Source organism: Cynocephalus volans, chromosome 5, assembly GCF_027409185.1.
Source record: "Cynocephalus volans isolate mCynVol1 chromosome 5, mCynVol1.pri, whole genome shotgun sequence".
In the NCBI taxonomy this organism is placed as follows: domain Eukaryota; kingdom Metazoa; phylum Chordata; class Mammalia; order Dermoptera; family Cynocephalidae; genus Cynocephalus; species Cynocephalus volans.
In genome coordinates, this window is record NC_084464.1 from 87,862,001 (window position 1) to 87,889,938 (window position 27,938).

Below are 27,938 nucleotides of genomic sequence, written 5' to 3' on the forward strand. Positions count from 1 at the left end.
AAATTGTTAGTCATTTAAAAACAAGGATACAGGTCCTAGAGATTTATCCATACTATGTATTTTTGCCCTCAAGAACCTAACCTTTTGCTGTGCATGTAGTGGATAATAAATACTTGTTGAATGAATATATATTAATGTATTCAGTAAAACCATATCAGTATTTCCTATTGATTATCATATGAGTCAGCATAGGAACTGCTCTAAGATTCTACAGAATATGTAGATTAAGTTACAAATAGTCTAATATAAAAATTCTCCCAAAAGATGGCCATTTCTAATTCCTAATACTCAGCCGTTTGCTTTTTTTTTTTAAATCTCTACCAGGTATCATCAGTTTCTCTTGAAAATCCTACTGAGGTGTTCGAAGATGGAGAAAATCCACCAAGTAGTCGATCATCAGAGAGTGGATTCACTGAGTTTATACAATATCAAGCAGATCGAACTGATGACATTGACAGAGAACTGAGTGAGGGGCAGGAGACAGCTACCATCCCAATTGTTAGCACGTCGTCCGAGACAGAAACAGCATCTACTGTGGGATCTGAAGAAACCGTTATCCAGCCCCCTTCCATTGTCACTCAGGGGACAGCAACCCGAAGTGTGAATACAGCCCAAAAAACTTCAATGCAGTGCTGCCTGGAGTATGTCCAACAGTTTCTTACCAGACTTATCAACCTTTATATTGTTCAGAGTAGCTCTTCTTCTCAAGTTTTGACTGCAGAGCATCAAGGGGATCTCTGTCGAGAGCAAGGAGAGACTTCAAGATGGGATAGGGATTCACAAGGAGATATAAAAGAGAGAAATATAAGTAAACAAAAAACTTCAAAAGAATACCTTCCCGCCTTCCTTGCTGCCTGTCAGCTCTTCCTAGAGTGCTCAAGTTTCCCCGTTTACATTGCTGAGGGGAACCATACGTCAGAGTTATGTTCTGAAAAATTAGAGACTGGTAAGGTCATCTCTATTTATATTTCAGTGTTTTCTTTAGCATGCTATTCTTTTTTTTTTTTTTTAAGAAGCACTCAGATATACTTCTTAAATTTTTTTATCCAGTTTATTTTTTAAACTGTGCTATTTTAATTTGTAAACTTTTTAAATGAAATACTGTCATTATGGGGAAATTAATATGCTGGAAGATTCTGTGATTTTTATTTCTTTCACAGTTTGCTTGTAGGTAAGTGGAGGCTGAAAGGAAATATCTGAAGAAAAGTAATATAACATTAGATCCACTGGCTTCCTTAATTATGACCAGTATCATATGTGTTTACCTTTATTTACATTTTTATATACACACATACACACACAGTACAGTAAGTACTACATAACATTTGCTGATTAAAACTATTTTTCAGGACAGGAAAGTACATTGTATGACTTGGCATATGAAAAATGTATATTGAGAAAAAAGTTTATTAAATTCTTGTTGCTGCTTTATTTTCTTAAAGCCCTGGACTATGTGAGAAACAAACCATGGTTTTGTTAACAGATCAAGGCCTAAAGGTATTAAGTAGCTTTGTGTTTTGAAGTTAACTTAAAAGTATATGTGAAATGTTTAGTGCAACGAACTCTGATTGCTTCCATTTTTTGTTTCAGACTGTGAGCATGTGCAGCCTCCACAGTGGCTCCAGACTCTGATGAGTGCTTGCAGCCAAGCAAATGATTTCAGTGTTCAGAGTGTTGCCATTTCACTAGTCATGGACCTAGTAGGACTGACTCAGTCTGTGGCCATGGTCACTGGGGAAAACATCAACAGTGTGGAGCCTTTACAACCCTTAAGTCCAAACCAGGGAAGAGTAGCTGTGGTTATTAGACCTCCCCTCACTCAGGGAAATCTGAGGTACATAGCTGAGAAGACTGAATTTTTCAAGGTAAACTCTAATAAATGCATATATAACTAAGACAATCACTGCATGTGTGATACTTGACCTAGTTTGCTTAACAGTGATTTTAAGGATGTTAGTCAGGCTTAATAAAACACCTTTTAATACCATACCATGTAGAAAATGATGCCACACTTGATATGTGCTGCTTTCCACATCTTGTTCACAATTTTGTGAGGGGAAAAAAGATAAGGATAAGGAGAGTATTAGTGTAAAGAAAGGCAAGTATTAGGGCACTGAAGCCATGGAAGAAATAATTTCAGCTAAAAAAGAGGAAAGCTTATTTATACAGTAGATATTTTCCAGATTAAGTGGTTGTGACACTTTTGCTTTTCATAGAGTAAACCCTCAGCTCTCCAAAACTCCCATGAAAAGTTTTCTTGACTCTCCATACTGTCTGATTATCATCTGCAATGTATGATGTCATTCAGAAAAAAAATGCACAGTCTTTGATTTCTACCACAATGGTATAGATGGTATCCTCTACATAAAAAGAACATCAAGTATATTTGGATTGTATTACTTCTAAAGCAGGTAGATTCTTTATACATAAAAAAAGTTTTTAAAATCTCATTTCAGGTTATCATGTCCTTCCAGATATTTCTTCCTGCTAGATTAGAGTTAGTTTCTATAACGTTGTGGTGAACCTTGAAGATTGTTGCATTTTTATCAATGCTGTCTTAGATCAAGTGCTTTGTTGACACAAGTAGCTCTGAAATACATAAGACCTGTTTTATAAAAGTCATAAGTAGTTTGGATATTTGGACTATGAATTGTATTTCACTCTGTAACATAAACCCATAAATATTAAATGGCATTCAATGTAGAATTTTTGTATCCTGTTAAGGATAACATATGTTAGCATCACTTGACTAAACATCACTAAAATAGTGAAATAGGGTTTTATCTCTGCTCTGCAGAAAGTGCTTACATGTCTGATATTTAAAACAAACATCATTAAGGACTCTCATAAAAGGTTCTAAGGGCCTGGGTGACCAAAAAGCAGGCAGATGGAAGGCTGTACTTTTAAATCTCTTCCCAGTGGCATAGTGAATATTAAAGACCTTCCAGGAGACCAGGTAATAGTTTGTACCTAATAGGAAATGTTTGTTAAATTGTCTTTGTTTATGGTTTTGTAACACTGCCATGTTTACATCTTCTTCTACAGCATGTAGCTTTGACATTGTGGGACCAGCTAGGAGATGGGACACCTCAACACCACCAGAAGAGTGTGGAACTATTTTATCAATTACATAACTTGGTTCCTTCTTCTAGCATCTGTGAAGATGTTATAAGTCAGCAGTTAACCCATAAACATAAGGTAAATCATTCTTATCCTGTGCACACACACACCTCCCCGCCACCCCCATTATACCAAAAGGTAAATTAAGGAAAGTCTTTAGGAAAATTATTGCAGCTAGCATCTGAATAAGAGATAATATAGCTTTGTTCAGAGTAACCTTAATATCTTTAAAATAAATGTGTTACTGCCCTTTCTAGAGGAAAGTTCTTTACAAGAGCACTAGTAATTGAAAAATTAAGTAATCCAAAATCAAATACTGGGTATATTTCTTGGTTTAGGGTACTAGTTATGGGTAATGATCATTAAAGTTGTTACTGGTCTAGGTTCTTGAATCATTTAAAGAGGAATGAATGGCCTCAGTTATGGAACTGATGGATACATTAATATATGTGAAATGAAATAATGTGTAAATTACATTTATAAGCTATAGAATGCTAATATGTGAGATTGTATTATTTGCATTATGTTAAATGTCTAAAATAAAAATTTTGTATCTTAATGTATGTGAAATGCTACATAAGTCAATTAAAGATGGTTGACTTACAAGTGGGCCTGAGAAGAAGCAGGAACAATCATTCTGATTGACCTCTTCAGCGAAATTTAATTAAGATCGTGGTCTTCATCTGCTGTTCTGTAATATAAATAGAAGATTTTATTGAAGAGGTTTTAGAAATGGATTACCCTATTTTTAAAAAACGCAAAATGTTAGTGAGTTTGAATGGGTCATATTCAAAAGGCATTGTGTGAGTCAGTGAGGCATTTGGCGGAGGGTAGGTGGTAAATGTAGGAATAACAGAGAGAAATGAAAGGTTTATTCCAAGAAAAATGTAAAATTCTATTTCTGCTTCAACACTTTCTTTCAAAATTGTTCAGAAATGAAATATTAAATAACATCTTGTATTTTAATTTAACAAATTGTTTTACATTAAATATAAATTCATGATAAATTATATACTTGTTTTTACTTGTGTAACATTTCATTTTTAAAGAAATGCTTCTAAGTTCTGAATAAAAATATACATCTGTAAAAAAATTAAAACATCATTTATTACATTTATTTTTACATGTTTGTTGGTTGATGTACACATGCCTCTTAAGAAAAGCATGTATTAAGTTCACAGACCTATCACAGTCCTCTAACCTATCACAAGCAGTTTAATTTATTTTGTTGCTTTATCATTACATAATGTAAACATTTTTTGTGGCCCTTTACTAATTTCTCCCTAAGCCATTCTCCTCTCCCACCTTTGGTGGCTTCAGTTCCGTTCTCTCCTTTGGTAGTTCAAGGAATTATTGTGATTGCTGTATCTTTCTTTCTTTTTTTTCTTTCAGCTCCCACTTACGAGTGAGGACATGCGGTATTTCTCTTTCTGTGCCTTGCTTATTTCACTTAACATAATTTTCTCCAAGTTCATCCATGTTGCTGCAAATGGCAGAGTTTCATTCTTTTTTATGGCAGAGTAGTATTCCATTGTGTATATATGCTACATTTTCCTTATCCAGTCGTCCGTCGATGGACATTTAGGTTGGTTCCAACTCTTAGCTATTGTAAATAGAGCTGCGATAAACATGGGAGTGCAGGTATCCCTTTAACACAATGATTTCCATTCCTTTGAGTATACACCCAGTAATGGAATTGCTTGATCGTATGGCAGTTCTGCCTGCAGTTTGAGGAACCTCCATACTGTTTTCCATAACAGCTGCACTAATTCACAGTCCCACCAACAGTGTAGAAGAGTTCCCTTTTGTCTGCATCCTCACCAGCATTATCATAAGCACTTTAGACTGTTGCAGTCTGGTTTCTTGGGGCTTTTGCTTGAAGGATTTAATAAATGCTAGAGGAAGGCCATAAAAATTTTGATAATGTCACAATTCCTGCTTGATTTATATTAATACATGTTCATTATCTAATACCAAATGCCTGCCTTTCTAAAAAATTTACTTGTATATTCTATCCATTATTATCTTAATGCTTAACATTCTTCCAAATAATCTCAAAAGAAGCTTAATATTTTTCTTATAGAAATAATTTTTTAAGTGTATTAGTGTTTTAGTCTAATAAAACAGCTTTGTAAGTGATAAAAATTTATTTTGGATTAATGTTATCATTTCTGGGGAAAAAATTAAATTATTACGCAATGAAATCAATTTTGACACCTAAATGTTTATATTAAAATGAGCGAGGAAAATGCTTCCTAGACTCAGGATATCATGGTATATGTACATTATTAGCTTTTTCTATCTACTGTTATACAAGAATCTAGTAAGCTGATTACCTAAAGTCTAAACTGAGTAATAATTATTTATGATTAACGGTGAGATGATCCTTTAAGTTTACTATTTCTGCATATATTTAATTATTTTCTATGTCTCTACTTCCATAAAAAATATAATTAAAGTTTATTGCAGTGTGTATTTGAGTACTATAGACATTGAACATAATATTCCTAAATAGTGACTTTGATTTTACTAAAATCATTTAATATCTTCTAGAGAGAATAAAATAATTTAATCTGCCATATTCCTCCTCAGAAAATAAGAATGGAAGCACTTACAAAATTTGCAGTTCTTTGGCATCTAACAAGGGATCTCCATATAAATAAGTCTTCATCTTTTGCACGTTCTTTTGACAGGTTAGTTACATTTTATATTTAGATTTTTTTTTTATATTTAGATTTTATACTCAGATATCTTAATGTTGTCTCTTTTCTTGAATCCTCTATCTAGTTTGGCAAGGGCAGGAAAAAAAGGAGAATTAATTATTTCTAAAAATTAAGCTATATTAAAATGGATGGCATTTTCACTTATCCATCAGATTCTCCCTTCCTATCTTTGGAGCACCTAATGCCTATTCCCCTTATCGAGTCCCCTCATATGTCCCAGGCACCATTCTAGGGGCAATGGATACAGCCTGCTTGAGTCCATATTCACATTCAGCAAAACTGCATATAAACTGTGGATTGTATAAGTGTTTCTCAAGCATTATCCTCAATCTTCTGCCTAAACTGAACTCATTAAAATCTATAGCTGAAAACACTGACAAACCCCTTCCATAGATTCAAAAAACCCATAGCTGCCTGAAAGTGGTTTTGCTTTTTTGTAGACTAAACTTAGATGATTGATACCTCAAATATCAGATTTATATTAACCTTCTTTTGTTAGATAGCAGTCTCAGCAGTACGTCTCATAGAGGTGGCCACAAATATAACTATGCTTAAAGCCCAGCTCAGGATCAGATGTATGTTCCACTGGACATTATTTCAGCTGGTCCCTTTACGACCAGCATCACTATTTTTAAGTGGTCTGGTCTGCTACTGAACCAAATATTGAACCCCTATAGTGAACTATGCTATGGGCAGGGTACTTTACAAATAACCATCCCTAATTTGACAACCACCTTTTCTCATCTTACAAGTGAGGCAGCAGAGGCCAGGAGAAGTTAAGTTGCTTGCCCAAGACTGCACAAGAGATTTGAATCTGGGATTTTTTGATTACAGACCATACCTCTATACCTTTCATAGGTCTTTCCTTGAATTAAGCACATAGCTTTGACTCATGAAGAGAATGGGAACAGAGGAGTATGGACCATAATGGAAGTAGTGGTTCGGTATTTGATGATATAAACAGGAAAATGTTGCTAAAACAAGACTAATTAAATAAGGTTTTTTTTCTATTCTTCAGTATTATTTTATAAAAGTAATGTATGCTTGTGAACTTTCAAAAGTGGAAGTACATAAAAAACAGCAAAAACTATTTTCTGCTTTTACATTATATCTACTGAAATGGCTGGGATTAAAATTATAAAAATGCTGTGGTCAAAATTTATCCTGATGTATTATTACATCAAAATAGTTACTTCAAAATAAGAAACAACTTAAAATAATGTTAATTTTAGAGGAAAATAGAGTTGTACAATTAAAGTGGGTGTTTTTTTCTTTGTTTTAATTATTGGTGTTTATTTTAGGTCACTGTTCATCATGTTGGATAGCCTTAACAGTCTCGATGGTTCTACTAGCTCTGTGGGACAAGCCTGGCTGAACCAAGTCCTACAAAGACATGATATTGCAAGAGTTTTGGAACCATTGCTATTGCTCTTGCTTCATCCAAAAACTCAGAGGGTTTCAGTACAACGTGTACAAGCAGAACGTTATTGGCATAAGGCTCCCTGTTATCCAGGAGAGGAGAGTGACAAGCATTTCATGCAAAATTTTGCCTGCAGCAATGGTAAATATCACATGGAAGTAGAACAGCTTATTTAGAATTAAGTTATTAAAGTGAGAAGTGAACACAGCAGTGATTGGCAGACAACAGCATGTAAGATTTTTTTCCATGGGCTTCTTTTCTCCCCCCACCTTGTGTACTAGCAACACCATGTCTGCCATGCCAGAATGTACATCATTAATGACCATCTTAGAGGTCTTGGATCTCTCATCAGTTAACTCTTACAGGGAGGAATCAGCCACAGCTCTGGTCAGAGACATTCTTCAATTTTGATGGAAATAACTTTAGAGCTTACTTATCAATCTTAGTCCTGCAAGGCTCTATAGATATATCACTGGGAATTTATACTAAGCCTGTTAATGCACATTGTATATTTAACGAGTCATTTTCCTTATCTGTCAAATGCCAGTAATAATGCCCACCTCTCAAGGCTTCGTTATGAACATTAGAAGTCATGTTTGTTATATGCTTATTGCAGTGACTGGCATATCATAAGTGTTTGATGAATATTCACTATTATTACTTTATTTAACTGTTAAGTGATAGCCTCTATACAGTGATAATGGCCACTTAGATTAATTTATTAGAACTTAGGGACAAATATCTCACATATGTCATGTTATGTCTCTTGACAAATAACCCTGTGAGATCAGTAATAAAAAGGTCATTTACCAAGCAGGTTGCTGATGTTTAAAAGGCTGTGGCTTTCTCAGAGTCCCACGGCTGGAAAGGGTGAAGCTGAAACCAAACCATCATGCTCCTACTACTTCTCTAGCATGTTTCTACAGGGCCTTGGTTTCTCTCTCTAGCTTCCTTTTCAGTGCTTCCTCTGAACCATCTAAGAGCTTGCTCTACTCTGCTTATTGCCAGAACATCTTTGTGTTAGCACTTTACCTGCCTGTCTGCTGAACTCTCACTTCCTCTCTGAGATCAGTGTCAGACCTCATGATGCTTTATCTGACTTTGATAGCATTTGGTTTGTACTGCTTGTGTGGCACTAAGCCTTCCACCTTTTCTAAAAGAATGCCATCAACATAGTGTGCCCCCCAAAAAGTACAGAAATGAATGATGTATTTGTGATCCCCTACTAATTTTAAACTCCTCAGAGGAGCAATGGTGTCTCTTTCTTCTCTCCCCCCTCATTGTCTCCAGGTTTAGGGCCTTATACATACAAGATAATTCATACATCTTTGTTGAATTTTATTAAAATCAAAGAGGTTATATTTTTATACATCTGACTATATCCTAAACTATTTGAATTCTTAGAAACAGCGTAACTAAAGGAAGTATCATACAAGGAAGAAAAATAAAATTTTAATCTGAAGTAAAAAGAATGTCTTATTTTGGGGGAAAAAGGGCAAATTTTTATATTTTGTCTATATTAAAGGGGCTGTTCTCTTTGATTGAATTGAATAATAATAGACCTATTGTTAAACTAAATTCTAATTAATAGTCATCTACATAATTTTCTGACTTAAAAGGTTTAAAATAGTCATAAGCTAAAATGTAATTTTAAGAGGAAAATGTATGATGATGAGACTAATGATTAAAAATCTTTAGTTCTGTCTCCATTTTTACATTTCAATTATTTTAATACATTTTGTATTTTTCTTCCTTTACTGTGTTTCTCATATACCAGTAAGCCAAGTACACCTCATCACATCGAAAGGAAATGGTGAAAAGTTGCTTACCATGGATGAAATAGAGAACTTCAGTCTCACTGTTAATCCATTAAGTGACAGACTTTCCCTCCTAAGTACCAGCAGTGAGACAATTCCAATGGTTGTGTCTGATTTTGATCTTCCAGACCAACACATAGAAATACTTCAGAGTTCTGACTCTGGATGTTCACAGTCCTCTGCTGGGGACAACCTGAGTTACGAAGTTGATCCTGAAAACATGAATGCCCAAGAGGATTCTCAAATGCCAGAGGCAAGCTCCCCAGATGATGACATTCAGCAGGTAGTGTTTGACCTGATATGTAAAGTTGTAAGTGGCCTCGAAGCAGAATCTGCATCAATTACATCTCATTTAGAAATTGAGGCTATGCCCCCAAAGTGCAGTGAATTAGGTACAGGTGAAGAGGCTACGAAAAATGAAGATCAGTCCACTCAGCAAAGTCAGAACGCTTTGCTGAGTAATGAAAGTTCTCAGTTTCTGTCTGTATCTACAGAAAGAGGCCATGAGTGTGTGGCAAATGGAATTTCCAGGAATAGCTCCTCATCTTGTATTTCAGGAGCCACACCAGCTCTTCATGACTCTTCTGTTACTTCCACAGAAACCAAATCTAGACAGAGGAGTCACAGTAGTATTCAGTTCAGCTTCAAAGAAAAATTATCAGAAAAAGTCTCAGAGAAAGAAACAATTGTTAAGGAGGCAGGTAAACAACCAGGAGCAAAACCTAAAGTAAAACTTGCCAGGAAAAAGGATGATGAGAAGAAAAAAACTTCAAATGAAAAACTCAAACAAACCAGTGTATTTTTTAGTGATGGTCTGGATTTAGAGAACTGGTATAGCTGTGGAGAGGGAGAAATTTCTGAAATTGAGAGTGACATGGGTTCTCCAGGATCACGGAAATCTCCCAATTTCAACATCCATCCTCTCTATCAACATGTGCTCCTGTATCTCCAGTTGTATGATTCATCAAGGACTCTGTACGCTTTCTCTGCCATCAAAGCCATCTTGAAAACTAACCCTATTGCTTTTGTAAATGCCATTTCAACCACTAGTGTAAATAATGCATATACTCCTCAGTTGTCTCTACTTCAGAATCTATTGGCCAGACACCGGATTTCTGTTATGGGCAAAGACTTTTATAGTCACATTCCAGTGGACTCAAATCATAATTTCCGGAGTTCTATGTATATAGAAATTCTTATTTCCCTCTGCTTATATTACATGCGTAGTCATTACCCAACTCATGTCAAGGTCACTGCACAGGATTTAATAGGCAATCGAAACATGCAGATGATGAGCATAGAAATTTTGACACTCCTCTTTACTGAGCTGGAAAAAGTAATAGAAAGCTCAGCAAAGGGTTTTCCTAGTTTTATTTCCGATATGTTATCTAAGTGCAAAGTTCAAAAAGTGATTCTTCATTGTTTGCTGTCATCCATCTTTAGTGCACAGAAATGGCATAGTGAAAAAATGGCAGGTAAGAACATGGTTGCCGTGGAAGAAGGTTTCTCAGAGGACAGCCTTATCAATTTTTCAGAGGATGAGTTTGATAATGGCAGTACACTCCAGTCACAACTTCTCAGGGTGCTTCAGAGGGTGATTGTTCTAGAACATCGGGTAATGACTATTCCTGAAGATAATGAAACAGGTTTTGATTTTGTTGTATCTGACCTGGAACAAGTCAATCCCCATCAGCCCATGACTTCTCTTCAGTATTTGCATGCTCAGCCAATCACATGTCAAGGCATGTTCCTCTGTGCAGTGATACGAGCTTTGCATCAACACTGTGCATGTAAGATGCACCCACAATGGATTGGTTTAATCACATCTACTCTGCCTTACATGGGAAAAGTTCTACAGAGAGTGGTTGTTTCTGTGACACTACAGCTGTGCAGAAATTTGGATAATCTAATTCAGCAGTACAAATATGAAACAGGATTATCTGATAGTAGGTAAGGGTTGATTTTTAACTTTGTCATCATTAGCATTTTTCACATATGTGACTGCTAAAATGTCCTGAAAATCAGTCACAGTTTGGGTAAATAAATTAATGGTTTTCAGTAGGTTACAAACCTACTGAAAATAACATACCAGTTACACACTACAGTAGTATGTTATTTTCACAAAGAAGAAAATTTTGCTTGAAGAAGAGTTTCAATAAAAGAATCGAGTGGAAAAGGGAAGAAATATTTAAACAGGCCTTTTTCTCCCAAGGGCTGAAATTAATTTTGATGTTCTTCTTGACTGACTGGCAAAAGTAATAGGAAGATTAGCAAATGGTTTCCCTAGTTTTATCTGATATGTTATCTAAGTGCAAATTAATTTCAGGCTGAAATTAATTTAAATTTATGAATAATTTTTTACATCTTCATTTATTTTTTTGGATTTTCATGGTTTAGAGGCAAATTCCATCTATATCCCCAGGCCATGTTCAAAATTAGTCTGTGAAAAATTAGCGAGATGTTTAGTAGACTGGTATCTGTTTTTTCTCTAGCATAACCTTAGGTATTACATGTAAAATAAAAAGAAAACTGCCTGTATCATTTAATGTTGATATGCTTGCCATTCCCCAGTAGCTAGAGATTCACTGACTATAATTCTTTATTTTGTATAGAACTATTTAGTCAAAAAGAACTCTAATACATTTTGTCCATCTCACTTATATAGATTAAGAAATAAAAGCCCATGGCTTATTCTTTGTCATTTATTCATCTAATATTTATTGAGCACCTACTGTGTGCCTGGAACATGCTAGGTCTTTACTAGTGATAAAATATGAACTATGCTTTCACAGAACTTGTGTTCAAATAAATGCATTATATTTCAGGCCTCTTTGGATGGCATCAGTTATTCCACCAGATATGATTCTTACTCTTTTGGAAGGGATCACAGCCATTATCCATTACTGTTTGTTGGATCCAACTACACAGTATCACCAAGTAAGACAGTACAAATATTTGACTCCTTTTTTAAAGACTATGATGTCTGATAAGTCCCCATTTATAAACCTCAGTAAAAACCATATCATGGTTTTTTTTCCCTAACTATAATAGCTTTTGGTCAATGTAGATCAAAAACACTTGTTTGAAGCTCGCAGTGGAATCCTCTCAATCCTGCATATGATAATGTCCTCGGTGACCTTGCTTTGGAGCATACTGCATCACGCTGATTCTTCAGAAAAAATGACTGTTGCTGCATCTGCTTCTGTTACCACTATTAATCTTGGAGCCACAAAGGTTAGACAATTCATACTTAATCTGTAGAGCTCAAGATTCTATTTGAGAACTTTCCCAAAGACTATATTCAGACTGTGTGAATAATTTGTGTAGTATTTACAGCACTCTGCATCAATTGAGTAATTAATTATCAAATAATTGTTAAGTTTTATTGAGATATAATTGACATACCACAAAATTTGCCCATTTTCAGTATATAAATTCAGTGATTTTATACTAAATTTACAGAATTGTCGAACTATCACCACAATCCAATTTTCAAACATGTCCTTCACAGCAAAAAGATTCCTTGTGCTCATTTACACTCACTCCCTGTCGCCATCCCTAACCCCAGTCAACCACTAATCTGTTTTCTCTAAATATAGATTTGCTTTCCTGGTCATTTCATATAAATGGAACAATACAATATTTACAATACTTGTTTTTTTGTGTGTCTAGCTTCTTTCATGTAACATGTTTCTGAGGGTCATTCATACATCTTATAACTTTTTAAAGTACCTTTTAAGTTGACATTTTAATATGAAAAGCCCTCCTGGAAAACAATTTAGTAATATGTACAGAAATCTTGAAAAGTTTCATAGTCTTTGACCTAGTAATCTACTTTAGAAATGAATTCTAAGTTAATCAAAATTATGCAAATATACAAAGTGTTCATTGTAGCGTTATTTAATGGCCAAAAAAAGATGGCCTAAACAATTAGTAAAAAAACGGTTAAATAAATTATCCTTTTAGTGTAATATAGCCACTAATTGTGGCTTTGAAGAATTCTTACAGGTTGGAGAAGTGCTCAAAAGGTCAATGAAACAGGGATGTTACATAATCGAACAAATATTATATGTACAATTATGTAAAAAAAAAAATCATCTGCAAAGAAAAGAATAAAGTTTATATGTTAGTAATGATTATCTTAGGATGATAGGATTAATGATTGATTTCAATTTTTTTTTTATTCTCTGTACCTTTTGATATTTTCCAAATTTTCTACTTTATATTTAGAGGGAAATTATATATGAATTCATATATATATGAATGTTTAAAACCATGCTATGCTACATCAAGTTGTCAAATTGACATTCTTCAAGAACCTAATCTTACTCCTAGACCTGACCACCAGCTCAGGAATTCATGGGAACACATATGGAATTGGGGGAAGAGTAGTGTGGGAATCATTAGAACATTTGATCTAAGTGCTAATGTTTGGATTAAACTATACATTTATGTTTCATTTCACTTAAATATAAAATACAACGTGTTTTATAATAAAATGCCTATTTTTTTTAAAAAAAAGACTTTACTTCTAACTTATTAAATTGGATTTTATATGTTGTGTTTTACTAGTATCTCATAGTGAGTACACTTGGCATTTGGCTGATTGGCAGTTGTTATTTTATAGGGTTTGTTTTTCTTCTAGAAATAAAATAGTCATGGATGCAACTCTTAACATTATTAAAGATTCCTCTATTGTTATTCAGGTAGAAAAACATAAAAGTATTATATATTATTTCCAGAAAAAGTAAAAGTGCAGTCTAGTTATTAATGTTTTCATATTTTAATTATTTCACTGTCACTTGTTTTAAATTGTTTTAGAACTTGAGACAACAGATCCTTGAGTTATTGGGACCCATTTCAATGAATCATGGTGTTCACTTTATGGCTGCCATTGCATTTGTGTGGAATGAAAGAAGACAGAACAAAACCAGCACCCGGACCAAGGTATGTATTTAATTAAGCATTCAGTACTTTTGTTTTTCACTGGTGAGCATTTGCTGAGTACATGCTAATTTTCAACTCTTTTATGTAGCAGTAGGGCTGGATAGGTGGGGAGTGGAAAAGTAAAAAGTTTGTCTACAGGTTTACATCATGACTTGTTGCCCAAAGTATTGATTAAAATTCAAGATGAAGTATAATAGGTATTATTTTATGTGAAAAAGAAATTGTATGATATTAAAACTGTAGCTGTATTTTAAATAGAAATGGCAATATGGTACAGTATATCTTAAATGCTGGTCATTCGGGGTCCAAAGCAAGGGTATGGAGAGAAGTTTTCATCTTGATTGTAGCTTTTCATTATGATGTGATAGCTTAAATAGTTTATGTTTCTAAATGTAATTCACACATTTTTGTCTGAATTATATATGTGAAAACTGTTGTTTTTTGAGTTTGAAAGCTCAAAAAAAATGTTTTACATTGGAAATAAATTGTGATGCATTAGAATATCAAGGCCATTATATAATTTAGGTTCATATAAAATATGATTTGCCCACCTAAAAGTTTCTGATCTGTTATTTTTTGTGCTGATTTCACATTACATATATGCTGACATTTCTAAAGTAATAAAAATAAACATTTCTATCATATTACTACTGTATTATTTTGCATGTGAGGATTCAGTAGTAGACATCACTTTTAATGGAATTGAAATCCTATATCATTTAAAAGCAGTCAGGACATGTGATTTTAGCATGACACATTGAACACTTTTCTTGTTCTCTCCCAAAAACTGACAGTCAAAGAATTTAAAAAGACATAAACTCACAATGGCAAAAACATTGAGAGAGGTAGTTACAGAAAAATAAGTATCAGCAAAATTTTGCAAGATATAAAACACATGTCTGAGTTGTAACTTAGTATATTAGAGAAAGCTGATATCTAACTGCCGACCTACAAGAGAGGAACCAATTTCTGCTCTAAAACCACACAGTCTCTCTGAAAGTAAAAGTACCAGTACTTTTAAAGGCAAAGGACTGGGATGGGACTGAAATCTGGAGAACTAGCTGAAAGTTTATAGAAGGATCTGATAGACACCTTCTAAATCCCTTTTCTCCAACCCAAGCAACCACCCCCTTTTCCTACCCTACCCCAGCAGGAGACTGGAGTCAAATTTACTCTGTGAAGATTTGTCAAGAGAGTCTGTGGACCCAAGGGCACAAGGTTCACACAGGTAGAAGTTAGACTTCATGCTGAAAGCAAAGGCATTCAGAAAAAGTCTACATACTGAAAAATGGGAATCAGCCTCACTCCAATTAGCTGGCAGCAAGCTTTATGTCCCCCAGGTAGGAGTTTCGAGAATTTCTCTCTGGAAAAATGACCTAACCAAAGAAAAAAAGACCTATGGCTACTAATGTTTTTGAGTCCTCTAACTAAAAAACTGAGCTACTGTCACAACACAGGGAGGCCCACCTGTTCATTTAGTCTTGCACACAAATGCATGACTTCCCATCACTTTTTGAAAGGCAATAACTAGTGATTAAGATCACAGACTTTGAAACAAGATCTCTAAAGTTAAAATTCTGACTTCTCTGCTCACTAGCTCTGTAACCTCAGGATAAAAAATACTACTTCATGGGTTTGTGAGAATTAAAAGAATAATTTTTTAAAAAAGCTAGAAAGAAGAAAACAAAAACACAAACAAGGGTACTTCAAAAAGTTTATGGAAAAATAGAATTAAAAGATAATACAAATCTTTCCATGAACTTTTTGAAGTACCCTCATGTGTGTATGTGTGTCTGTGTGTCTGTATGTGTATGTCAGAGAGTGTATGTGTGTGTATATGTGTTACTTAGAACAATGCCTAGCACTTACTTAATAAGCACTCTGTGAGTGTTAGCTATATTTTTATTCCTCATATTTAATATTAATAGAAAGCCAAGAATTACCAGTCACATTAGAAAGTCCCTAATGTGATAGACAAAGACTAAAACAAGTAGATTTAAAAAGTCAATGCAGGCAACAGAAGAAAATGTACATAATAATAGTAATATCCTTCAAGGGGTGAAATCATATTGCATCTGTGCAAGAGGAGATTATGAAAGACCATTCCAAAAATTTTTAATTTTCTAAGAAATTAAAAATTCTAGAGCAGAAACAAAGCAGTATCCGTAGAAGGATTGGAACAGAAAGTCAGTAAATACCAGAAGTGGAATATAAATTTAAGGATATGGAAAATAGGAGAAAAAAGATAAGAAAATCAGAGGAGTGGTACTGGAGGCTCAATAACTTTTTGCCTAAAATAACAAAAATATGAAAGGAGGAAAATATCACAGGAATAGTACAAGAAAATTCCTCAGAAATAAAGGAAATAAATTTCTAGGTTGTGTGCAGCATTGTGAGAAGAGATCTATACAGACATCATCATGTAAGAACACTGGGGATAAAGAGATCCTAAAATATTTTAAAGAAAATATACTAGTCCCATTCAAAGGAATAATAAGATTTGTAAATAGCGACACTGGAAATTTTGTTGGGAAAGTAGTCTCAACCTATAACTCTATATCCAGCCAAACTATCAAGATATTTTCAGCCATGCAGTGTCTCAGGAAAAAAAAAATGTCATCAATTCACTTTTTCTCAGCCACTGGAAGATGCAGCTCCACCAGAAGAAGAGTAAACCAAGAAGAAAGGAGACAGGGGATCAGAGAATAGGGGTTCCAACAGAGACAAGAAAGGGAATCCCTGGGATGATGGTGACAGGGGAGATATCAAGATGACACTGTGTAGCAATCCTAAAGCATACCAATTCAGGTTAGAACAGAAAGACATCTAACAGAAATGTTTCAAGAAAAAAAAGAGAAGGAAGAAAAGGTATTTAGAAATAATAGAAAAGAGCTAAAAGAGTTGAGCATGGTTAGAGTACTGCTATTTTTCTTTAAAAGCTTATTGTCCATTTGATTTTTGAGATAATGTACATGTATTATATTGGTAAAAAAAATAAATTCTACATAAGGTAGTCAAGGAAGTTTAAAAGGCCTTTATATTAAGGAGAGGCCCTAAAATATTCTCTTAATTCTGTGACTTCTACTGAAAGACTTACGTACACACTTACATATATAATAAATACAATGCTGTGTTATCCAGGTTATTCCTGCAGCCAGTGAAGAACAGCTTTTACTAGTGGAACTGGTTCGTTCAATCAGTGTCATGAGAGCAGAAACTGTTATCCAGACTGTGAAAGAAGTTTTAAAGCAGCCCCCAGCCATAGCGAAGGACAAGGTAAGAAAAAGCTTTGCTTTGCTTTTGTTTACAATTCTGTTTCAGAAGTGATGCTGGTAGGTAAGTTATTTTTTGGTACAGCAATGTTCTTTTAACTATAGTACAGATTGCAGAGATGACTGCTTGTGGCCTTCACACTGCTTTAATAAAAACAATTATCAGTATCCTCAATGACTTGCTGTTCTGATCATTCCTGTAGCCTGTGAAGAGCAGTTAACTGCTCCTAGCTCCATATGTAAATCAAAAGCAATCAGGAACTGTGTGACCAAATTCTTAGGTGAGGTTTTTCTGGTAACTTAAAGGAAGAACAACACAGAAGCCAGAGCCCAAGGTCTACTTACCTCGGTTATGCCATTTTTCACATCTCCCTTATTGCTTTCTTTTCTGAATGAATTTTTCAGTGTATAAATTCCCCAAATTTTGCCCTTACTTTAGTCTTAGTTAATGTCATTTCTTGATCATGTGTTGTACTGTATTATGCAAGGGCTACAGAAAATGAATGACATAGTTTCTGCACTCACATTGCTTTGTCTCTAATTGGACAGGCAGAAAAGTGTAAAACTTAGGAAAATTATGGACTTCCCTACTTTCTCTGGTTTTTATTCAAGCAATACCAAGAGGTCATATTTTCTTAGAAAATATTTACCAACTGTAAACATTAGACTCTGAGCAAAGCCAAACTAGACCTAATCCCATTCTTAAAATAATTATTACACATATCTGAAAAGGTTGAATTATTTTTTTCTTCTATTTTCTTTTATCTTTTTCTTGAATTGCCAAAGAGAAAAGGGTGTTTGTATTTGTGAATAGTCAGTGTCCTTCTTAACTTTTTAATAATTTCCTGACCTATGGAGCATTTGTCATAGGATTTTTAGTTTGCATGTGAAAGCTCAATTCAGCATAATATTTTGAGCATCTATTTGTGCCAAACATTGGGCTATGCATGAAAGTTATGAAAACAAATAAGAGCTAATTCCATCTCCCCACCACCACCAACTGCTGCACCCTTATTAAGTTCTGAATCTATTAGACACTTGTTTTGTGTGTGTGTGGTAAAGGGGAAACTTTTGAGGGAATAGTTGGGACTACAGAAGGATAAATTGGTAAATGTCAGTGTACATCAATATCATTTCTTGCCTGTTTTCTTTTTATTATATATTATACTCAGCATTAACTTTAATTTAATGGCTATTAGGAATTGATCCCAAATTTGACTTGACTACACTGATTTAACAGATATGTGTAGTAAAATAAAAAATATCAACCTAATTCTGATAACACGACGCATAATCCACTTAAAATAAAAATAGTTTTGATGCTTATAGAGTAAATGAATCATTTAAAAGTGACTGATGGAGTATCAACTTTTGATATGTGGGAGGAAAATAGAAAATTCTTCCATTTCTTTCATCTATTTTGGACTTTTTAAATAGCTCTTATGTTATAAGTTTTCTCTACTAAATGGAAGAGAGCTGCATGGTTTTTTTTATGACAAGCTAGTATTTGATTTTGTCTTCTTTTCATTTTTTAATTAAAAATTGGCAGTAAGATACACAGTAGTTACAACAATGAAAAGGCAAAGGCAGTATTTTTCTTCACTATAAAATTGATTTCTTTTGTTTATAGAAACATCTTTCTTTGGAAGTCTGCATGCTTCAGTTTTTCTATGCTTATATTCAAAGGTAAGATTACTGATGTGGATCTCTCCTTACTGCCTTAGCAATGTATAAAAGTTAGGGAATATAGGAGGAAAAGCACCTGAATTCTTTCAAGAAGTTGTTAGATTTTTTTCTCTCCTAAAATGAAAAGGACAAATGCTAAAAACAGAAAAACATTGTTTATGGATATATTAATACAGGTCATGAGTATCATAATGACTTAGTCATGCAAATCCTACCAACCTAAAGACCTAAGAATTTGAAGAGATCTGGATAACCCTGAATTGTAAGAAAATCATTTAATATGAATGAAAAGATGAACCTTCTCTTGAAAACATGCTTATTGCCAATGAATTCATAATATTTTGGTATAAGTGAACATGTGGTAATCCATTCTGATTTTTTTTAATGCTAGGAATGATAATGTGAAAATATCTTCTTGCTCTGGTGGTCTATTTTGCATGTAGCTGACCTCTGAAGAGGAATTAGTTGATTTGAGTTTTGATAAACTTCTTTCTGGAGAATCCGAATCTTAATCCTCCCTTATAAGATAATATTATTTTAATCACCAAATCTGGCACCCATTTGTGATCTATGACTAGCATTTATAAGGTTAAGTTACTTAGTGTATTTAAACTGGTTGTAACTTAGAGCAAGGACTGCCTAAAATCTGAATTTAGATAGAGAGAGGTGTTAGGATTACAGATGAGAGACTGGTGTTCAGGATAGATTGACAGCCCTCCCTGAAATGAGTTGGAGACTTATAGGTGAAGGAAAAAAAACTGATATAAGAGGGAAGTGGAGAGACCAGGGTAGGGATTAGGTGACTGTGACGTCAGTTATTAAACTGAGAATTATTGCAGTTGTATTTTACTTTCGATCCATGTGACAAATGGAATAACTATAGCAAAAATTCGTATTAAGAAGTTGCACTAGGTATTTTAAATGTTTTTAGCTTTCTTCTTATATAATAGTAGAAAAAAGCTTTCAGGAATTTTGTTCTATCATAGTCTATAAAAATTTAGGAATGCTTCAGAGAAACTAATCGAAAATTGTATGAAAGACTTGGGTAAGATATAAAGAAAATTAAAGTTTACTTTGACTTTTTATCTATTCAAACTATATTTATCTTGCAGAATTCCAGTGACCAATTTAGTGGATAGCTGGGCATCACTGTTGATACTTCTGAAAGACTCTATACAACTGAGTCTTCCAGCTCCAGGGCAGTTTCTTATACTTGGGTAAGCAATTTCACTTAAAAATATTATTTTCTATAAAAGGATAATGCTCATTATACTAATTGCTGTATAACAGATGTTTTGGGTGACAGTGTGATTTCTCTGCCTTCTCAGGGTTCTCAGGGTGCAGAACTAGATGTATAATATAAGGCCTTTTAAAAAGGAGATGAGGGCAGGAAACAATGTGTTTTTACATATATAACACGTAAACACACTAACAAAACCATTACAACAGTAGTTGCTTTTGGGGGGGGAGTGTGGGATCAACAGGGTGAGTAGCATGTCTGAATAGGAACTCTATTTGGCGGGGGCGGGGGTCATTAGAGCTGGACCCTGAACATAAACAGGCTTGGAAAGAACATTTTCTCTCTGTCTTGGAGTTCCTTGATATCTGTTAGTAATTTCTATGATTATTTGATAAATGCCATTCACCCTTAACTGTAAGCACTGTAATGTCATGGACAGTGTCTGTTTTTTGCTTACTGTTTTTCTTGGTTCCTAGTAGTATCCCAATAAATAACTTGCTCAGCAAAAAGAGGTAGTAAGACAAGAAAGCCCTTGTGGAGACGGGAAGGGGAAGGGTATACTGGGGTAAGGGACATGTCTGGTTTGGTGATAAAGCAGGGCACAGGCAGCAGTATGGTGAGAAATAGGGTGGATGAAAAGGGAGATAAGAGCTAGATGAGGAGGGACCTGGAATTTTATTTTAAGGAATTTCGTCTTGGGCAGGGGCAGGAGCGATTGCAGGTTTTGAGGAGGGACATGACTGGCAAGTCAGTAATAGGACAGATAAGTGGGGAAAGAGGCTGGGCTAGGATTCTGTTTCAAGTGGGAGGTAAGAAGGTGAACTGTTGATGATGGGATTGAAAGAACAGGATAGAAAAGGAAAAAGGCCCAGCAAAGGAGATAGAAAAGGAAATAGCAGAAAATTAGAAGAAAATAAGGTATATTCATTGTTCCAGAAGAAAAGAGAGGTTGAGAGGGCATGGTTAACATCTTCAGAGAGGTTAAGGAACATGAGGAGTAATAAGGGGCAGTGTTTGTGGACGATTTGGACAGGCATTGGTGATTTATGAGGGAGAGTTTGCGGTAGGAAGCACAAACATGAACAGCAAAGGGTTAGTGTGAGAAAATAAGTGTGTATTATTCTTTGAAGATATTTGATAATGAAAATAAGGAGAAATGATAAGGTAGCAGGAGGAAATGTGGTTTGGAAGTTGTCATTTTAATGATAAGGAAGGCCTGAAAGTATTGAGAAGTTAACTGCAAAGACTTTGAAGTTGTACTCTGCCTGGATTCAGAACCCACCTCCTTTACTTATTAGCCGTGGGGCCTTGGGCAGGTTATTTAACCTCTCCATCTGTAAAATGGGGATGATAATAGTGCCCATCTTATAAAGTTGTTATGAGGATTAAATGAGTTAATATTTATTAATTTCTTATAAAACTGCCTGGCCATTGATGTGTTACCTAAATGGAAAGTGGTAGAAGATTCTAGAGAGACGGAAGTTCATTGAAAGCACCAGATTCCAGAGACATTTGGGAAGGGATGGAGAACAGGAAATGGCAGGTGTAAGAGTAAGAAAGAAGGATGCATTTTCTCTCAGACTGCTACTCAACGTTTGATCCACCAACCAGCAACATTGGAATCACCTCAGAGCTTAGAAATGTAGGAACTTAGGCTGCACCCCAGATCGCCCAAATCAGAATCCGCATTTTTAAAAAAATCCCCAAGGTGACTTATGTGCACACTAATGTTTGAAAAGGACTGTTAAAGACATAAGGGAGGAGAGGTTATAAAGTAAACTTTTTCCCCATCTTTTTACATTGCGTCAGACAATCCAGTGATGTAACCAGCAACAGTCAATATGCTGAATGGATATAAAATCAACTAAATGCAAAGAGCTTTGTTTGACCTTTTAGTCAACTTCTATAGCTTTGAAGGTGATTTTATATATGTAGACATGTGATTTTATATTCATAGACTTAGCTTCTACCCTTATTGTCTTTAAGTAACTAACCATTACAGTTTGGCAACCAGCGGTCTAGAAAATTTTGAAGTGCAGAGGAAGGAAAGTGAGGGTTCTTCAGTAAGATGGCCTCAAGTTTTCTCGTAAACATGGCAATGTTGTTTTCCACCAGGAAGCAGGGAGGAAATAGTGAGACAATGGTGGGAGCTCGAGTGGAGCGGATCAGCAGGTAGTAGCTGAGTAACGCTGGTAAGCTAGAGACCCTGCTCAAGAATTTCAGAGATCATGATGATCCCTGGACCCTTATGCTCTCTATTTTGAAAACTAACTAAATCAGGGCCGAGCCCATGGCGCACTCGGGAGAGTGCGGCGCTGGGAGCGCGGCGACGCTCCTGCCATGGGTTCGGGTTCGGATCCTATACAGGAATGGCCAGTGCACTCACTGGCTGAGTACCAGTCATGAAAAGGACAAAAAAAAAAAAAAAAAAAAGAAAAGAAAGAAAAAGAAAAAGAAAATTAACTAAATCAAAAAGATGCTGAAGTTATAAGGAAAAGAGCAGTAAACTCAGTGTCTGCAATTCCTGAATCAAAGATTGTTAAAATAACTAATGTAAATGATTTTTGGTGATGAGAAATAAATGTAGACACTGGAAATCAAACAACATTCTCATAAAGATTTCTGATTCTTCAAATCTCAAGTTTCAACTTTCATCATATGACCTTGGGTACATCAATAAACTTCTCCAAGGCTAGAATATAACCTCTCCAAGCAAGAATAATATCTGCCATAGCCAACTCTGAATTGTTGGTAAAGCCTGCAGAGGAAATGTATGTACAGTTCTTTGAATCATCACTAGATACCCTGCTGGCTAATTTCATTTAAAAATTAAGTCCATCTATTAAGATTTGTAGCTTCTGTCCTACAAGATTTTACTGTTTCTTTACCTACCTTTTCTTCCTTTCTCCTTTCTCAGATAATGAATGATCCTACCTCCCTCTCAACATATGTGTACTCTGATTGAGTGTTAAAACAAGAAGTTGAACATTTCCAGTTATACTAGACACTTAATTTCCTTTTAAAATTTCTAGCAGTTTATCTTTTTACCAAACATTCTATTGATCCTCTAAATACAAGATAGAAATCAATATAAAGGTTGCTCTTCCATGTCAATTTACATATTAGTTTGGAAGTACTTATGCATATAATTTATCTGTAAAAAAATCAAGTCAAAGTAAATAATGAGTAGAATCTTAGCGAACAATGGAAATGGAAATTTTTTTCTTCATGAAATATTTTTAATGTATTATTTATCTGGTAAGAAATCATTTCTCTGTTACAACTTGAGATTGGTAGGTTTCTTTTTTTTACTTTTTGGTTGTTATATAAAACACATAGAAAAACATAGATAATTAGTACACAACTCCACAGTACAGTGTGTAGAAAGTGAACATACCAACTACAAAATAACAAACCCAAAGTAAGAAATACACTATGTATCCCCTCTCCAGAACCCCTCCCAATTACTATCCTTTCATCTCCTCAAAGATAACTACTATTCTAACTCCACAGATGGATTTTGCCTTGTGTTTGAGTTATAAATGTATATAAATATTTTATTTCATGTCTGGCTTCTTTTGTTCAATATATGTTTATGAATCCATGTAATTCACACAGCTACAATTTATTCATTTTCGTTGCTGTTTAGTATTTCATTATATGAACATGCCACAATTCATCTCTTCTGCTGTTGCTGGACATTTGGGTTTCTTCTAGTTTGAGGCTCTTATTGTAATAATACTGCTATGAGCATCCTTGTACATGTCTTTTCATGCATAATTTTATGTATTTCAGTTGAGTCATAGGATATGTGTATATATCCATTAGATATTTGAAATGGAAATTGAGGCCACAAAGCCACATACTCACTGTGAGAGATTAGATTGCATCATTTTCTTTAGACTAATATTTATGGTCTCTGTTTTTCTCTTTGGCCCTTTTAGGGTTCTGAATGAGTTTATTATGAAAAACCCTAGTTTGGAAAATAAAAAAGACCAGAGAGACCTTCAGGTAAGGCATTCAGAATTGAGAGCTGTTGCCAAAACTGCATTTCTGAGTGTCCTCGACTCAAAAATGGGAGGGTCAAATAAAATAATCTATGAAGTTTCTTCCAACTCTGAACATTCTAAGAAAATCAGCAATCTCTGTTGTAAAATATATATTGTCAAAAATATGAACTACGAAAGTTCATAACTAGTATATATGTGTGTTTGTAGACATATATTATTGGTTATTTCTTGTTTCTTTAGGATGTGACTCATAAAATAGTGGATGCAATTGGTGCAATTGCTGGTTCTTCTCTGGAACAAACAACATGGCTGCGACGAAATCTTGAAGTTAAGCCTTCTCCCAAAATAACGGTGGATGGAACCAATTTGGAATCTGATGTTGAAGGTATTGCTCTCAAACATTTAGGTTTATTATATGTAGACATATATTTCCTAAGAAATCATTTCAGCTAGTACTTTTAAGTACCTTGTTTAGCAAATAGCTTTTTTCAGTGGAAAAATACCTACCTCTATCTTTACTTTACCTGTCTTTTCTCTCATTTAGACATGTTATCACCTGCAATGGAAACCTCAAATGTAACTCCCTCTGTATATAGTGTCCATGCATTGACATTACTCTCTGAGGTAAATATTATCAAGTTTTTTCACATGAACTTTCAAGTAAACAGTTTTATAATTGAATATTAGCAAGTAAGTTTCAGAGAGTTTTTAATTTGAAAAACCATTTTGTACTTCTCATCGCTATATAGAATTAACAAAGGTTTTGGCCTTATATATATTTGGATTATTTAATTTGTTAAACATTAGTGATAACTTTAGATATTGCTCCCCCTCCCCATGCACTATTTTTTAAAGTGCATTTTTTAAGAAATAAAAGTGCTTTTGTTTCTCAGTATGGTGGGGAGGCAGTATAATGATGCCTGCCACTATGAAGTATTTTACAGTTCACCAAACATTTTATACACGTTCTTTTATAAGCTCTTTCTTATACCCTGCTAAATGGCCTTACATGTCATTTTCATTTCTTTACAGATATAGATGCTGAGCCTTGAAAAGATTAGAACAATATGACTAAGGCCAAATAGCTATAATTGACAGAGTTGGGACTTGAGTAGCCCCCTTGATTTTCTTTCTGTCTTCACTTTTATTTAACAATATATCATAAACACATATTTGTAAACATAGATGTGCATCATTATATTTCACTGAGCGCATCTACCATAATTTATTTAACCCCATTTCATTTCTTTGGTTTTTTCCAAGCCACCTTTTAACTGAGTCAGGGAAAGAGAATACTGAGTTTCTAGTCTTAAATCCACTGTTTACTCACTGTCACATTAGAAGATTCTTGAACTCTCTTTTTTTAATACTTCCCGATCTCAGTTGGAAATAGTAAAATTTGCACGTGTATTTATTTATTTATTTTTGTTTATTTATTTTTAAGATGACCCATAAGGGGATCTTAACCCTTGACTTGGTGTTGTCAGCTCCATGCTCTCCCAAGTGAGCTAACCGGCCATCCCTATATAGGGATCTGAACCCGTGGCTTTGGTGTTATCAGCACCACACTCTCCCAAGAAAGCCACGGGCTGGCCCTTGCCCATGTTTATATCCTATAGTTATAATGGATGAAAAAGCAGATTTTGGCAGAACTTATTAATATAAAAATGATTTAGGGAGATCTAATTTTAGATTTTTCTGATTTTAAGGTATTCTATGTCTTCTTACAAACTGAAAATCAGTAGCTCTGGATGATGTTGGTTTCAGCTCATAGATTATACTCATTTCATTTCTTATGTTTTATAGGTTTTGGCTCATCTTTTGGATATGGTTTTCTATAGTGATGAAAAGGAGCGGGTTATTCCATTACTTGTAAATATTATGCATTATGTTGTGCCCTACCTCCGAAATCACAGGTAGTATTACTTAAATAGATTTTTAAATTAATTTATAGCCTATTAGAAACAAATTTTGTTGCGTTATTGCCATTTTTGTAATTATCACAGAATGACATTATTTTTACCTTGAATTATAAAGCTTTTTCCATTTGAAAAAAACTTCCTTGTATATTATTTCTCTTATGATGCTTTCTATTTCACATCTTCATGTCATTGACTTAGGTAAATGTGAACACTTATGTATAATAACTTAATGTGATGATGAAAATTACAGAATATAGGTTAAGGTGGTTTTTATTCCTTGCAGTGCACATAATGCCCCTAGTTATCGAGCCTGCGTCCAGCTGCTCAGCAGTCTTAGTGGGTATCAGTACACACGGAGAGCTTGGAAAAAAGAAGCCTTTGACCTCTTTATGGATCCCAGTTTCTTCCAGATGGATGCCTCTTGTGTTAATCAGTAAGTCGTTGCTTTGCTTTATCCAACATGATATTGCTCTCATAGTCTGTTGAAATCAACTACTATCCCTTCAAAGTAGAATGCTGTTCTTTATCAATAACAACAAAATCTTAGTTACATATCATAATCTTTATCTCTTTCAGTTGGAGAGCAATTATGGACAATCTGATGACACATGATAAAACAACATTTAGAGATTTGATGAGTGAGTATTGTGGGATGACAATCCAAGCAGTGTCATTCCTGTACCTGATTCATTCTTATAATTTAGTTTGCTCTTTTCTGGAAACTACTGAATTAGTTCCTTGTCAAGTTATACTTATTACTCTATGGGAATATAATTTTAAAACTTACACATGACAATTTAGTGATAAATAATAAGTAAAACTAGTTGTCCTTTTGGGGCAACTAGTGGAAGGAAAGGGCCATATCTAATTTGACTCTAAATTGTTTTCCCAGTACACAGCATAGTACCCAGCACATAATAGGCACTCAATAAATAATGAATGAATTAATTAATTAAAGATTGACAGGTGGTGAGGCAGAAAAAGGCAAGCAATTGGGCCATGTATTGGACAAGTCACTCTAAGTCTCTGGGGCTCCGTTTATCTCCTCCAAAGAAAGAAAGAGGCCAAGAAGGTCAGAAATCACCCTCTACCCACCTTTCTACTTTATCTTAATTGGATTTATATATTAGGGTTACATATTATCTCTTCTTTCATATTCACAGGGTTATTTTAATGTTCAAATGGATCCATTCAGCAAATATTTATTAAAAGACAACAGTGGGCCAGGCATTGTGCTAACCTTAAATTTAAAAAGTTATTTCAGGGAGTAAGAAGTAGTAAAGGAAGAAGAATAGGGTGATGTGTGATAGATTTCAAATAACAGCTAAAGAGCTTACATTTGAGGCAAAACTAAGGAAGCCAACTATAAGGCCTAGGAACAGAATATTCCAGGTATAGGGAACAAAACTTACAAAGGTCTTGTGGCGGGAGGAAGCTTGGTGAGTTCAAGGAACAGCAAGCATGACAGTGTAGCTGTAGCAGAGTGAGTTGGGTGTGAGCAACAAGACATGAGGAAGAAGTAGGAAGGGCCAGGCCAGGCCACACTGGAATTTATTCCGAAAGTAATGTGAAGGATTTAAGCAGATGGCATAAAATATTAAAGGGTTTTATAAAATGGTATTGTTAGAGATTTTACCTTCTAAAACTTACATTTCAAAGTTTTCCAGTCTCTGTATCACAATTTCTACCACTTGGTCTCCTGGTTTATATATGTTGGATCTGTTTGCCAGTCCTTCTCCTCCAGAGAGCAGCCTCCAAGTCCTCTACCCCAAGTTCCTCTC

At 34.7% G+C, this 27,938-nt stretch overlaps 1 protein-coding gene and 1 long non-coding RNA gene across 2 annotated transcripts in view; one reads left to right on the forward strand and one right to left on the reverse strand.

Annotated features, from left to right (window-relative positions):
• Positions 1 to 27,938, forward strand: part of DOP1A (DOP1 leucine zipper like protein A) — a 99,133-nt gene that overhangs the window by 59,530 nt on the left and 11,665 nt on the right. The window contains exons 14-31 of the mRNA XM_063096685.1: positions 325 to 946; positions 1,591 to 1,865; positions 3,046 to 3,198; positions 5,713 to 5,813; positions 7,145 to 7,404; positions 9,041 to 11,030; positions 11,906 to 12,017; positions 12,132 to 12,314; positions 13,902 to 14,027; positions 17,169 to 17,303; positions 18,930 to 18,985; positions 20,098 to 20,202; positions 24,170 to 24,236; positions 24,476 to 24,620; positions 24,780 to 24,859; positions 26,042 to 26,151; positions 26,441 to 26,590; positions 26,734 to 26,795. Coding sequence (XP_062952755.1) covers positions 325 to 946; positions 1,591 to 1,865; positions 3,046 to 3,198; positions 5,713 to 5,813; positions 7,145 to 7,404; positions 9,041 to 11,030; positions 11,906 to 12,017; positions 12,132 to 12,314; positions 13,902 to 14,027; positions 17,169 to 17,303; positions 18,930 to 18,985; positions 20,098 to 20,202; positions 24,170 to 24,236; positions 24,476 to 24,620; positions 24,780 to 24,859; positions 26,042 to 26,151; positions 26,441 to 26,590; positions 26,734 to 26,795 — 4,732 coding nt within the window. The remainder of the gene's footprint in view (positions 1 to 324; positions 947 to 1,590; positions 1,866 to 3,045; positions 3,199 to 5,712; positions 5,814 to 7,144; positions 7,405 to 9,040; positions 11,031 to 11,905; positions 12,018 to 12,131; positions 12,315 to 13,901; positions 14,028 to 17,168; positions 17,304 to 18,929; positions 18,986 to 20,097; positions 20,203 to 24,169; positions 24,237 to 24,475; positions 24,621 to 24,779; positions 24,860 to 26,041; positions 26,152 to 26,440; positions 26,591 to 26,733; positions 26,796 to 27,938) is intronic.
• Positions 840 to 27,895, reverse strand: LOC134377891 (uncharacterized). The gene is made up of 3 exons (XR_010023585.1): positions 27,808 to 27,895; positions 3,725 to 3,811; positions 840 to 928 (listed from the first exon to the last, which is right to left on the reverse strand). It is a non-coding gene; the product is annotated as an uncharacterized LOC134377891 (long non-coding RNA).